We start from the raw sequence: 14,760 nt of genomic DNA on the forward strand, positions 1-14,760 counted from the left end.
GCTCAGGCGCCCAGGAAGGGGCGCTCAAGCGTCATATAAGCTGACAACATACTTGAATATGGTTTTTTGATGCTCTTGAGACTTGTTCAATTGATCATACTGGTTCCTTAAACATTAGAATTGATGTGAAAACATATTTATAGATGAAAGTAAGTGCCCTTTTTGATAATTAGACCCAAGACTAGTTGTATCAAACCACTTTTTACACTCCAAAAGTACCTAAACTCCAAACAACACCTTCTAACTCAAACTTCTACCAACTAAGGGTCCTAACAAGTTATAAATGACTCAACAACATATCTCAAACCCTCCCCTTATGCACAAAATTCCCAATTTAAATTCTCACTAGTCAAAACCCCTAAAATTGAACATAAAACCTCCTAAACCACCATATTGACTCACACCTATTTCCATACCAGATTTTTATCAACTTAAGGTGCCAACAAGTTTCAAATGACACTGAAAAAGGTCCTAAATGATTATTTCTTCTCTTAAACTCCTATTTATAAAATTCACCTATAAAAACCTTCCTTTTTACTAATGACTTGTAACTTAAACTACACCATCTCTTCTTAACATCACAACCAAATTGACAGCATTAACCACTTAACAACAACATTCTTGATAGAAATCAATTCCAAACAAAATGAACAAGATATACCAACAACAATCAACAAAAAATCATCATTTTCAAAACACCCAAACTTAAAAACAATCATTTTAAAACAATCCTACATTTGATTCATATAATATCATACATCATTTCATACTAACGAATTTAATTATAAGATAACACTAGCTTCTCTTACCTCTTTAGAAGACCAAACTGTTTTAGGAGACTCTATACTTCTTTCACAGTTCAAAGAGCTCTATCTGTACCTACAGACAACATAATCAAGATCAGGATATGTCATTAAAACCACTAAAGAACCTAAAAGAAGACTCCAACCATACATGTGATAGAGCGAAACCCTACATGCATTTGAAAACATGAGACAAAGAAAAAGATTAAAAAACTAACTTACTCCTTTTGAGAAACTGATCAAATATATTTGAAGACCTTACTGTGAGAATCACACTAACAGTCTCTACTCTTCAAATATATGAACATGGTACAAAAATTCCTAGAAAGAAGACATATGACTTTAGAAAAGTGATTTCTAAATAAATAATATGTTTTAAAAATTATGAAACTCATTTATAATAAAATTATTTATATTAAAACTATTTAGTTTTAAAATATTCGAATCTCATATTTTTAATCTACTACTTCTAAAATATTCACATTTTACTATAAATTAATAATTATTCAATTTTACGTTTATTAATATGATTGATTTGTTAGAATCAATATATTATTAATTACTTATGAGATTTAAATATTTAATTATTTAGTTTATATGTTTCTTGGATTACATAAATAAAACTTATTTAATTTATATGTTTGTTTTACATAAATAAAACTTTTCCTATTAGTAATAATATATTATTTATTCCGTCTCTCCTTTTATTTTATAACACATTTAAAATTAATATTATTTTATTTTTAGGAATTAAATTTAAAAAAAAATGAAAAATACAAATTAAATTTCAGCTTATATTTTATATATAAAACATTAACGGTATATTTTCAAATTAGAAATTCTTGTATTTTGAAAAGAGTTAATTAAAATATAATATTATGCATAGAGAAAATTGAATTTTGAATGTTGTAATATAATATATTTAGAAAGGCATAATTAGATATATAAAGAAAATTGAATTTGTTATTGTTTTAATGGAATTGTCTGAAAGCGAATCTGGTGACATGTAATATGAACAGGTGTTGTTTGGTAAATAAAATAGCAAGAGTTTGGTTGTTGGAATTGAAAAGAAAGGGTTTGTTTTGGAAAAAACTTCACGACTCTCGTACTCTCATTTATTAATTATAATAATGAAAAGTGTACTTCCCTCGTGCATACTCATAATTGGGGTACCCCACTTTAGGGGACAGTGTTTATCAATGTGGCATTCCTGTCCTGTCCCTTTTAGCTCTCAGTCCCATTTGTTGCCCTCCAAAGTCCCACATCGGAAGCAAAAGGCATGCAATTGCCCCCTATCACTGTGCCATATCAACACTCACATACCCATAAATAAATCAATTTAATGACCACCACACCATTTTCTTTGACCATCATCACTCACTGCTCTCAGGTTTCAAGTCTTCAAGAAATTAAATCATTAAAACTTAGACCAATCCACAGATTTCAAAGTCTCTTCCTCTTTCTGTAAAGCACACCTTATCATCACCATTACCCATACCTACCTAACTCTAATTAATCACCTATTTAATTTTGCACCCACATTTGAAACTTTCAATTAATTAGGGTAACCATTTTCAACTTTCCTCTACTGCTGTAAGTAATACTACTATGTGCAAACATAATTCTATTATTACAATTTATTTTTCTCATTTGTTTTTAAGAAATAGAACATTTTGTTTTCTCTTTGATTGATTGATCATATCTATCTTCTTCTTCACTGTCTAAATTTTTCATCTCTCTTCTTTCTGATTTCACTATGGATAAAACCCGAGAAAGAAGGAATAATACATGGAGATCCAAACAAGAAAAAAAAAAAAAACAAAACCCAATTATCCAAATTCCGTATGACCCACCAAGAAAACAAAATAAAGGTAAAAACTATGAGCTCTCAGAACTAAATTAACTTTCCTATATACAAAATTCAAATAAAATTTTCCAAGCCTGGATTCAGTAATACTAGTCTTGAACTGCATATTTTCAAGATGATGGAGATTGGTGTTGATGGGTAGTGTGGACAAATGGATGAAACCTGGGTTTACCAAATGGGAATCCAATGGGTTTGGAGGGTGAGTCATTGTTGGTGGCACTGCTTTTGACAATGGTCATGGCTCCTGAATTTGCATTGATGGTGGCATTAGGAGCACTCTGAGAGGAGGAAGTGGATGTGGAATTTGTGGCCACACGTTCACAAGAAGGGCACATGGTCAAAGTTGTGGCTGGTAATTGCATGTAGAAAGGGTTTGAACTCTTCAAAGCCCTCAATTCTTGAAGCTCCTTGTGAAGTCTCCTATTCTCTTCCGTTAGTGTCTCACAACACCTTTTCAAGTACTCACAATCCACTTCTGTTTGCTTCAACTTCGTCCTGCATGCACACACACACATAACAAAATTGAAACTGATACCAAGTTGTAACATTAAAAAAACAAAACAATACATACCCTTCTATTTACAGTTTAAGAAAAAAGTATTACAATCTGCATAGAACACAAACAGTGGACTAGAACATGTACTTATGATGTCGTACCTTGCCCTTCGGTTTTGAAACCACACTTCTACTTGGCGAGGTCGTAGATTGAGTTGTTTAGCAAGAGCAAGCTTTTGTTTCTGCATCGCAAAATTACGTGTTCAACATTATTATAGTATTAAACACCAAAGCAAAAATCATTAAAGGACAAAGGCTTTGTACAAATTATCATATGGTTTTATTATCCGGACTAATTTTCATATGACATGTTTCTTAAATTAGAAAAAAAAAAGGCATGATTGAATCTCAAAACTTTCTGAAACTCACGGGGTTAAGAGTGTTGTGTTCTTTGAAACTCTCTTCAAGGAACGCAGATTGTTCCTTGGAGAGTCTGAGTTTCTTTCTGCCGTTGCCACCGCTACCGTTGTTATCATCCTCATCACTGGCTCTTGAAGAGGCCCTTTGATCATAAGCTTCACCCTCATAGTTCCTTTTATAGAAACTCCCTCCTCTGTTGTATATGCAGAGATCCATTTGAAACGACGAGGCTGCGCTGTTCGGAGATGATGACAGCGCCGCCACCTCCTCTGCCTCATCCTCCGCCTGCGGCGGCTGCGCGTTCACGTCCAAGCCCCTGGAAGAACCTCCCAACTCAGATGATAAACTCCCTGCACGTGACCACACGAGACCCATAAGCCATCAACGAAACTCAAATAATACCAAATAATAGGACAAAATCTTATATTCAATGGTGGAGCAGTTTATCTTCCAATCAAATTGATGTTTTAGAGTTTCATTCAGATAATCTGAATAACGTAAATCCTTATCACACATTGCTGAAGTAAAAACTGTAAAAAAAAAAACTGTACGGATAAATGTATAACACTGTATTTAAGTCTTTTTTTTTCATTGAATGAATGAAAGGATTTGAATCTCTTGGATACGTTGTTTAAATGGAAAGGATCGTGTAAGAGACTGCAAAAAACAATCAGAAAAATTACTTGGTGGGTAAAAGTGAAAAAGTGGGTGTACCGTTTTCAGAAGGAGGGTGCCATGGGAGATAGAGTTGAGGGAGAAGATCGAGCTGATGCAGAACTGGGTTGTTGTTGTTGTTGTTGTTGGGTTCGGAAGGATCTTCTGTTGTGCGAGTGTTGATGTTGTTGTTGCTCTTTGGCTTTGTTTCTTCTTCTTCTTCTTCTTCTTCTTCTTCAAATTCTTCTTGTTCATCTTGCTGATCCTTTCGTGTAGTGATGACTGGCCCAATTGATAACGTGGTGCTGAAGCCTAACCCCAGTTGGTTGGAGGCTTCACGAGGCTTTTCCATGAAACTAAGCAAAGGCCTTGAAGAGTCTCCTAAGCTCAAACCAAGTTCCATGATCTCCTACTCTGCATAGGCCAAGGGAAGAGAGAGAGAGAGAGAGAGAGAAAGGTGTGTGATTTGGACTGAGAGAGAATTAAGGAAGAGAAGTTTGAAAGAGAAGAGTCTTTATAATAAAGAGAGATAAGAGAGAGAATAGTACGTGATCATAGGATGACCCAAATGGTCAGCTTTCAAAAAAGAAATAAAAAAATGTATTTAAATTTAGTGGGTCTTCTCTCTTTTTCTTTTGTGTTGAAGTATTTGAGAATTTAAAGATAAAAAATAAAAAAACTTGTGCAAGGAAAAGGGTGTTTGACCGACAAAGGTTACCAAGGTTGACAAACACACGTGAAACCCTATTTTTAAGATATAGATACTGGTATGCTAGTCCTAGGGAGGTAGCTAGTAGCTAGTAGCTAGTAGCTAGATAGAAGAGCATTAGATGATGCATGATGGGTGGTGTGAGTTAGTAGATTTTGAAGGAATCAATCAGACGACAACATTATTCCTCGAAAGAATTATGCTTGGCGCGTGAGCATCATGTAGGTTAGGTCTGAGCATGGGTAGTGGCATTCATTCAGTCACACAGTTGGTTGTGGCTATGGCATGATGTTGTGATGAGGTTGGGATTTGGGACTGGTTTAATCTTTTGTTGTCTCAAAAGTTGTGTTGTGTCGTGTGTGTGGGTACATATGAGTGTGCATCAATGATATTATTCAGTGATCAATGATGATCATCATGCATTTGGGATGACTTTAGAGGGATTCTTGTCATTAAGGCTTCGCCACCCACCACCCACCACCCACCACCNCACCCACCTGCTCCTCTTTCCAGAGCCCACCGTGTCTGCATATTTTCCAAACACTGAACTGAAGTGAACAGCGTAACGATATGTTCGGAAACGGATCAACCCATGTGCCTCTGCTACCAAATTTTTTTTCCCGGAAAATGACATTATAACGATCCTTGTTCTTTGATGGGGACATCATTACCATTTCATACACCTCTTCCTAACAATGAGGGATGGGAATAATCCTACAGTTTACACCATTCATCACACTCACACTCACAATTAGGAGTCCTGCTAAAATAGTACTACTTTTTTTTTTTTCTCTAGGGTATCTCAATTATTATTACTATATTATATAACCTTTTCCTCTCTATTTTCTAAAATTTCCATTACTAACACACACACAAAAAAAAAAAAATAGTATCATGATATACATGTATTTTTATTTAATACAAAAGGAAAACATGTATATCTTTTCACACTCATGGTGATTGAACGTGATAAAAATAAGAAAATGCGAGTGAAAAAAAAATGCTTGTATAAGTTCCTTGAATTTCTAAAGGCACGCACGCAATGAATTGTGGGAACATTTGTAACGTCATAAGTTGGTGGTGGGCACTAAAATCCCACCCATATTATTAGGGCTTAAGTTATATACTTTCTATTAATAAATGAAATTTAAGTGTATTTAATTTGATTAATTATATTAATATTAATTCATTGGTTTTTACCCTTTTAAAGTTAGTTAACTTTAATTTTTTTTTTTAATAAAATGTTTGGTTTGTAGTTCTCATTTCATGAACATTTATTGTTTCTAATTGTTATTTTAAAATAGATAAACTATTTTTAAATTAAAGAAAAATAGAGTAGTTACTATGAATGGAAATTAGTATGTTTATTAAATTAAACATTGGAGTGAGATGTTTTGAGGTTAATTAATGATGAAAAATGAAAGTATATTTATAATAAGTTAATGAGTAATATTTGTTTTATGTTGAATTGAAAGGGGGACAAAGTGTGTTGATGAGTGTCGGAGAGAATATTAGGGAAATGGTATTATTGATATCTGATTCTGATATGCATTATTATTATTATTATTATTATTATTATTATTATTAATAAGTGAAAGGAGTGAGTGAATGTCTATTCTTTCAATGAGAGAGCAGAGGTAATTGGCCCTTTGACAGTGAGACTACTCATCCCTGAACCCAATGTTCAGCGTCAGTCAGAAACAATAATGCAAGTATGAGTCCCATATGCCATGTTTTATGATAAACTATTTCTAGTGGTATGAATTTAGATATTGATTATTTTTTCAATGATTTAGTTTTTTTTACTATTTTTTTTTCAATTTTTTTGTGTGTGTAAAGATAAAATGAATCATTAATAATCTATCATAATTTTATAATTAAATTTAATTATAATATACGAGTGAAGGTAATATAACTTTTCTAAATTAATTTTCAAATCCTATATATGTGAATATTTATTATCTGTTTATAAATAAATCGAGAGCGAATATTATACTATCTGTTTTCAGCGAATATTTGTTATCTATCAAAAATAAAAATTTAATTTATATTTTTTAAGTTAAATTTAATTAAAATTAACATTCATTTATATTTTATAAGGTTAAGTTTAATTATTAATTAAATTTTAATTTATTTTTTTTATATAATTTATATTATATTTTATATATTTTTTGTAATTTTATTTAAATTTTATTTTAATAATTTATAAAATATATATTTTTTAAAATATTTGTGGGTATCGCAGGTTTTAAAATACTTGCTGATATTTTTTAAATGGATATCTATATGGATAGCGGATCAGATAGCGGGTAGATTTTTTTTTATCGGTTCGAATTGCGAGTAAACACTTTAAATTATTGTTATATATCTCTAACAATATACTATGTAAAATAAAGGGTTGATTCTGATGAGGTTGAGGGATTTTCTTTTATAAAAAAGTAATAAAAGTTCCAACAAAATATGAAAATTATACATGAACATAAAATGATGTAAATAATATACGAATAGTAGCTAAGTAGAAAAAGAGTGAAAACATTACATGTTAATTTGAAATAGAAGATGCGTATTTTTATTTCACATTTGTAGTGAGAATTTTGTTCCAACAGTCGCAGATATTCTGGGAAAATTTTCTTATCGTTATCTTGAGACATTTCACTTTCTGGAATGACCTTGTATGCATTGGACACCAATAACTGGTTTTGAATAACCTTTTGGTTTTGTATAATTAAGTTTTACTACTGGAATATGAAAAAAGAATGTTTAAAATGAAATTGGAACAATATCCAAAAAAATTATTCTAAGCATGCGCTGAAATCCACTATTGATTGGAATAATTGCAAAGAATTGAAATGATGGTACGTTTTTCTTTTGATGTAATAGTATTTATTGGTCACTTTGATGTTGCCACATTTAAAATGGAAACATGATGAGTTGCGTCTAAAACTGCCTACCAACTACCAAATGCAAGAAAAAATAAATAATATAACAAATGAATATATTCTTAGGCTTCAATGTCAAGTGCCCCACATTTCAATTCTTTGCACAAACAACTTCATCATATTGAATTATTTATACTACATTTGGTTCCTCCGACACATATCATGCTCATGTCTTCAATCAATATTGACCAAAAACACATTTATGGAAGATAATAAGTACTTCACTGATCATGAATCATCATCATAACATCATGTATTCATACCCCACGCTAACATAACTTTCTTAATAATCACAACTTCAACAACAAATACCTTAAGAAACTCTATGGTAACGTTGTTTTAGAACCCTTTTTTTTTTTTGGGTTTTAGCAATATTTTGGGTGGTCTATTCGGTGTACAATCTATAGTAAAAGCATCTAATGTTACCTTAAAACAAAGAATAAAAGCATCTAATAAAAGGAAATGTTCCAAAACTCTTTTTTGGGGGACAAAGATAAAAACTTATTCTTTTCGAATGGATTAGTTATTTTTCGGTTAAAGCTTAAGCAACTTTCATACGGGAGAATTATTATCAACCTCAAAATTCTCAAAGGAGTATTTTACACATTTATCTAATCAAGATATTATAACAATGTTTTTTTGAAGAGACAACTATACTAAGGTAAGAAAAATGTGTGACATGGGAAAGGAATCAGATGGGATTTAAAGGAGCAAAGGAGGAGAGATTGAAAAAAACAAAATAGATCATAAATAAAGAGTGGATGTAAAAAGGGAGGTGAGGAAGAAAGTGATTTAAGAAATAAAATTAGAGGTGATAAAATGAGAAATATGTTATAAATTGGGAGGTACGTATTAAGGAAGTATAGTAAGTTTTTTGTCCAGTAATAAATATAAAGTAGGAGGTATTTTTATCATCATTGTGAAGATAGGACATGTTCACCTATACATCATAATTAGTGGGGGATGGATATTTATGTGTAGTAGGTATATGGAAGAGTTGTCATATACTATTAATCACTATGAATATTTGTTTACCATGTGAAAGAGCATAAGGGAGGAATTTATATAACTGAAAAGGAAACACATTATGCAAATAGTATATGGTGTCTACTAGGAGATTTTAACGCAATAAAAGAAGAGAAGAAAGAGAGGTGAAAAGATAGAAATGTTGGAAGAGGTGAAGAAACATAAGAGTTTAATCAATTCATAAATGAGATGGAACTTCTTTAAAATTTTGTTGATATAAAATGACGGATGATCTAAACTACGATTGACAAAATTCTTGAGAATGTTTCTTTCTACACCATTTTATATTTGTTTTTGCACTCCCATATTCTAAAAGTAACTTTGTTTAACAAATTTTGAAATCATTTAATTTTTAAACGAATTTCGAAATCTGATGAAGAAAAAAAAATCTTTCAATGGATTTTGGAATTCATTGAAAAAAAATCTTTCAACGAATTTCAAAATTCGTCAAAAGATTTTTCGAAAGTTTCAAAGAATTTCAAAATTCGTTGAAAGCTTAGAAAATCCTTCAATGGAAATCCGTTGAAGGATTTTTTTTTCAAAGGATTTCAAAATCCGTTGAAGAAAAGAAGTGAGGTGTAGGGTTTTTTTGAAATGCATAGGATAGTTTTAGAATTTTTAAAAAGTGTGACGATGTAGAGAGAAATGTGAGGTGGTGTAAGGAGAATTCTTGATATCACACGCATGACTAAATAAGTAGCAAGAAAGTTCACAATATGTTGAAAATAGGTGTATGTTGGATCATTGCCTACTATGTTAAAGGTTTCTAATAAGGACTAAGGACTCGTACCTTTTCAAAAGCTTAATTTGTTGGTTTATAGATCCTAATTTCAAGGATTTTGTAAATACAAGCTAGGAGAAATATTAATAACAAGGTTAGGATATTTTATTTTGAAGGAATAACTAAAGAGGATGAAAGATGATCTTAATAAGTAGAACAAAGAATAGTTCGACAACATACAAAGTGACATGCAAAAACTAGTGGAATTTTCTCTTCCTTTACTATTTATAATTATTTTAACTATTCATAAAGCCTATAGCCAAAGAACAAAACCCTTAATTTTTTCTTCTTCTTACACAATATTGATTTCAACCGCGTAAGGAATCTCAAAACTCTTTCCCACTCATTCTCTCGTTCTTTAGATCTTAGACTCATAAAAAGTTTTTTCCGAAATCAGAAAAAATGTAATATTTAATAAATTTTGATGTAATTACCAGAATTAATCAATTATTATATAAAACTAATCAATTAAAATGTTCTTTACAAATCTCAAACACCAAAAAAATGTATATTAATCAATTAATATTAATCATTAATCAATTAAATATGAAAATCAACTTGTTTACATATTAGATAATAATTGATTATTAAGTATTTAATCGATTAGATGTTTAAGCCTTATAAATAATTGGATTAATCAATAACGTTTGAATTTAATTGATTCAAGTGAATAATCTTCTAATTCTCTTGACCTACTAGAATAATGTTTTACTTTAATCAATTAAACTATTTTTTTAAATTTTACAATTATCTTTTGATTAAGAGTGTGACTAGATTAAGACTATCGATTATTATTTAATTAAGATTGATTAAAATAGTTTTTCTTAACTTTACACATATACTAAGACACACAAATGCTTATATTAATCTGTCTAACACGTCTATATTAAAACTTGAACATCATAAAAACAATATTAATCCCCATTAATAGTTCTCTTCTTTTAGGCATGATAACATATGAAAGGTTATATTCCTTGATTCTTACTTTGAATTATTAATATAAGAAACATCACACACACACACGTGTATATATATATATATATATATATATATATATATATATATATATATATATATATATATATATATATATATATATATAAATAATAGATCAAATATATTTAGTCATATTGATTTTATTTTCCTCACATTCTTTACTAATTTTGAGATCATGAATTTTATATATATGTTTATTTATAAAATGATTCGTTAGATGTTGATTAGTATGTTTACTTTTAATTTGAATAGTAAGAATTGAACAAACTTCCCACCCACCTTGTCATAGAATTTTCATTCATCAATATATCAAAATGTGTTTTACTATTCTTTTATTTATTTTTAATTTGTTTTTTTAACACGAGTTATTGAATTTAAAATAAATCAAACGAAATATTTTAAGTTATGTTAAAAAATTAAATGTTTTTTTAGTTTATATAAAATTGAGATCATTTGAAGTTACTCTAAAAGAATTTTTGTTTTAATTCTCTTTTTAAACTGCATTTTAATTGTGATCATTAACTTTATTGTTAATTCGAGTCATAAATGATGGATTTTACACGAGTATGGTCACGTCTACTTTTCAAAATGACATAATTTTTGGGTATATTTTTTTTTTATTTAAAATTTTAGAAACTAAATGTGCCCGAACTCCGGTATTTTCAACGTTGGATCAGTTTCCACAAGTCCCTTAACCCAAATTTGTGGTTGCAATGATTAAAATGTTTGACTGTTCTTTACGCGTTCATTCATAGATTTCCAACTTTTCGGAGCTTATGTTTAATTAAGTTTTACTCCACGAAATACTTTTAGAAAAAAAAAATATTTTTAATAAATTAAAATTACCTTATAAATAAAATAAAAATAAAAAAGTTATACATAAATTAGTGATGTGAAAACGGACTATCTGGTTCGACTCGACCTGACCTGGTTCGACTCGATCTGACCCATCATAGGTTGATCACTTAGTAAGTTTATCTAATTCGATTCATTTATTAGCGTGTCAAAAAAATTCAAACCCGATCTGGCCCACCATAGGATTGGTAGATAAACGGGTTGACTCAGTGGCTCACCTAATTACATAAAAAATTACAAACTTTTTGTGATTCAAATCTAAACAAATTTCACTAAAAAAAAAATGTGCAATATAGATGTTTAATTAATTTTAAAAATAGAAAACTTAAATAATTTTTTCAAACAAAAAAATAAATATTTTTTTATAAAATTAAAATTAAATTTTAATAAAATAAAATTACGAATGTGAGTTTGTGGGCCAATTCGTCCACTACTGGTTCAACCCGCATGAGTCTGGTTGATAATTGACCTGTATAAAAAAAATATAATTTTTTCAAACCCAACCCAACCTGAACCCATGGTAAGATTAATTTACTCTAATAAAATAAACTTTATGGAGAAGTTGACAATTGGGATTTAACTTTTATATGAAGTTAATAAAAGAAACAAATTGGCCTTGAGTGATTTCATAACATTAAATTAAAATCAAAATAAAATGAATTCCTCTTTTATATTTAAATAGGCATATACCTTTTCTTATAAAAGAATTTGAAAATACACTTTAAGTATTTCCCTTAAAAGAAAATTATAAATTACTGAGTAGCAAGTAAAGAGTTTTGAGGAGATGATAAAAAATTTTACTTTATAAACATTAATTTTACGAGAACTATTTATTTTTTAATATAGTTAAATTGATCATGACTAAATTTTTCTTCCGAAATCGTGGTTTTCGAATTTAACGTAACATTAACAACAATTACACACTTTGGAACAATTTTTTTTTTTTTTTTTTTTTTTTTTTTTTTTTTTTTTTTTTTTTTTTTTTTACGAATGGGTAGTTTGAACACAAGAACAGATTTTCACCAATATTTTATTTACTCCTTTCCCTTCCTAATATATTGTAACTGTATATGTTTATTTAATTTTATTAAAACATCAAAATTTGTTATTCAGTATCTATATACCAAAAACATCTAACATGGAATTAATGGATATGAGATCACCAGTACATTCATATCAGATATTACTAAAATTTCACATCTTAACTATGTTCATACTTAAATATTAAAATTAAAAAATTTCTTTTTACACGAGATCAAGTATGAGATTTATTTATGTTGAATATAATAAAGTATACATGATATTAGTCTTTTTTTTATTAAATATACACATAAAATCATCTATTTATAATAGAAACTAAGTCTAAAATAAAAATAACAAATAATAATAAACTAACTAAAAATAAAAGATAAAGATAAAATAAATATAGTATATCTAACACTCTCACTCAAACGGGTCCAAACAAATCATATGTACCAAGCTTGTTGCTAATATAATCAATAAAGACTTAGTGAAAATATTTGTTTCTACACTCGAGTGACACCAAATTGTTAATGATTTTCCAAGACGACATAGAAGACGAAATATCAACCTCAAAGACTCCTCTAAGCAACAAATATGGGAGATTACTCTTTGTAAATCTCTTCCTCTAAATCGCCTTTGAAGAATGCATTGTTTACATCTAGTGGATAAAGAGATCAAGCACAAAAGTCATCTTTGCCACGAGAGAAAAAAACATATATGGACAGGTCAAACACAATTGTGACAGGAAAGAGATCAAAAGAGACAATAATGGAAGAAGTTATTGATGAACAAGAAAGAGAAACCTTAAAAATTAAAGATTCTCCAATCAAGGTACTTGAAAGAGGAAAAAGAGCTTCAAAAGACGTTGAGAGCACGTAAGAGCTTCGTTGAAGGTGTCATTGTCGACATAGTGGTCGCTTGACCTGGAAAATAAAAACTGTGTGATCGTCGGTCAAAAATGAAACTTCGGTATTGCCGACAATGGTAAATGGCGTTGCCATCGGCAATGAGTGTAATGGCATAAACAACACAAAAATTTTCCTCAAAAGAACTAGGTTCTAGATACCATGTTGAGTATTGTGAAAAACTGTCTGCAGGATTAATTTTCCTTGTGTTGAATATACACATAGTATTCTCCGTTTATGATAGAAGAAATATGAGCTAAGCTCAAAATACAAATAAATAATAACAAACTAACTAAAGATAAAGATAAAATAAAGATAATATATCTAACAATATGAGATATTAACACTCCTAGAATCCAAGTTATAATAAACTAAATCCAATTATTATAATATTTGTTGTTATATCTTGAGTTTAATTTATTTGTTATTATTTTCTACGTACTAACAGGTCTACGAAAGCTTATGAATACTTTGTTATGACAAAATTGTCTATAAAATTTATACGTCTAAACATTCTCATGTTTTGAAGTTTAATAAAAAAATATTAAATGAAATGAGAATTTGAAAATGTCACTGGAAAAATAAGATAAGTAAAAACATAAGAATTAGATTCAAAAACCCTACCATATATAAAAGCTTTAGGAAAACACTTAGAATTAAAATTATAATTAAGAAACACAAAATAACTAAGCTAAAACATTTTATACAAAGTTAAATGACTCACAAGTTAAAATATCTAAGAGAATTATGCTAAATACTATATCCAAAGATATTCGATTGAACTCTTGAAAAGTAAAAAAGTGTTAAGACAATTTCCTTGGCAAAACTCTTTAAAATCCTATATATATTATTTACATTTAGATATAGAAATATAAATGATGCATGGGCAATTAATTATTAGAAATAATCGAAATACTAATACTAATAGATATTAAAACTTGAAATACAATTACGGTCTTTAACATGTACAGAGTCAAAATACAGTTTTCTCCATTCACATGAAGAAAAAATGTGGTTCCCAGGTTATTGAACTATTCGTCTGTGATTACCGTAAAATTTCACCGTATTTGTCTGATAAAGGAATCCAAGTATTTCTTTAAATTCTTTTCTTTTTCAATAATATAACATAAAGAATTTTAAGTTTTCTTATTTTCCAGTATGTTTAATTATAAAATTGAAGCAAATCCTACTTATTTTAAATCTAACTCATTCTGATAAAATATGACGTTGTAATATCACGATAAATGCAATAAATAATAAATTTTCTTAAAATGAGTTTTGAACATC

The 14,760-nt window shown here is 29.2% G+C and overlaps 1 protein-coding gene across 1 annotated transcript; it reads right to left on the reverse strand.

The window, feature by feature from the left end:
• Positions 1 to 2,521: 2,521 nt before the first annotated feature.
• Positions 2,522 to 4,742, reverse strand: LOC106761105 (homeobox-leucine zipper protein HOX11). The gene is made up of 4 exons (XM_014644613.2): positions 4,300 to 4,742; positions 3,595 to 3,935; positions 3,328 to 3,407; positions 2,522 to 3,165 (listed from the first exon to the last, which is right to left on the reverse strand). The coding sequence occupies exons 1-4, from the start codon at positions 4,640 to 4,642 to the stop codon at positions 2,781 to 2,783; spliced, it is 1,149 nt and encodes a 382-aa protein (XP_014500099.1). The 5' UTR covers positions 4,643 to 4,742; the 3' UTR covers positions 2,522 to 2,780.
• Positions 4,743 to 14,760: the final 10,018 nt, after the last annotated feature.

Source organism: Vigna radiata, chromosome 5 (genome assembly GCF_000741045.1).
Source record: "Vigna radiata var. radiata cultivar VC1973A chromosome 5, Vradiata_ver6, whole genome shotgun sequence".
Classification (NCBI taxonomy): domain Eukaryota; kingdom Viridiplantae; phylum Streptophyta; class Magnoliopsida; order Fabales; family Fabaceae; genus Vigna; species Vigna radiata.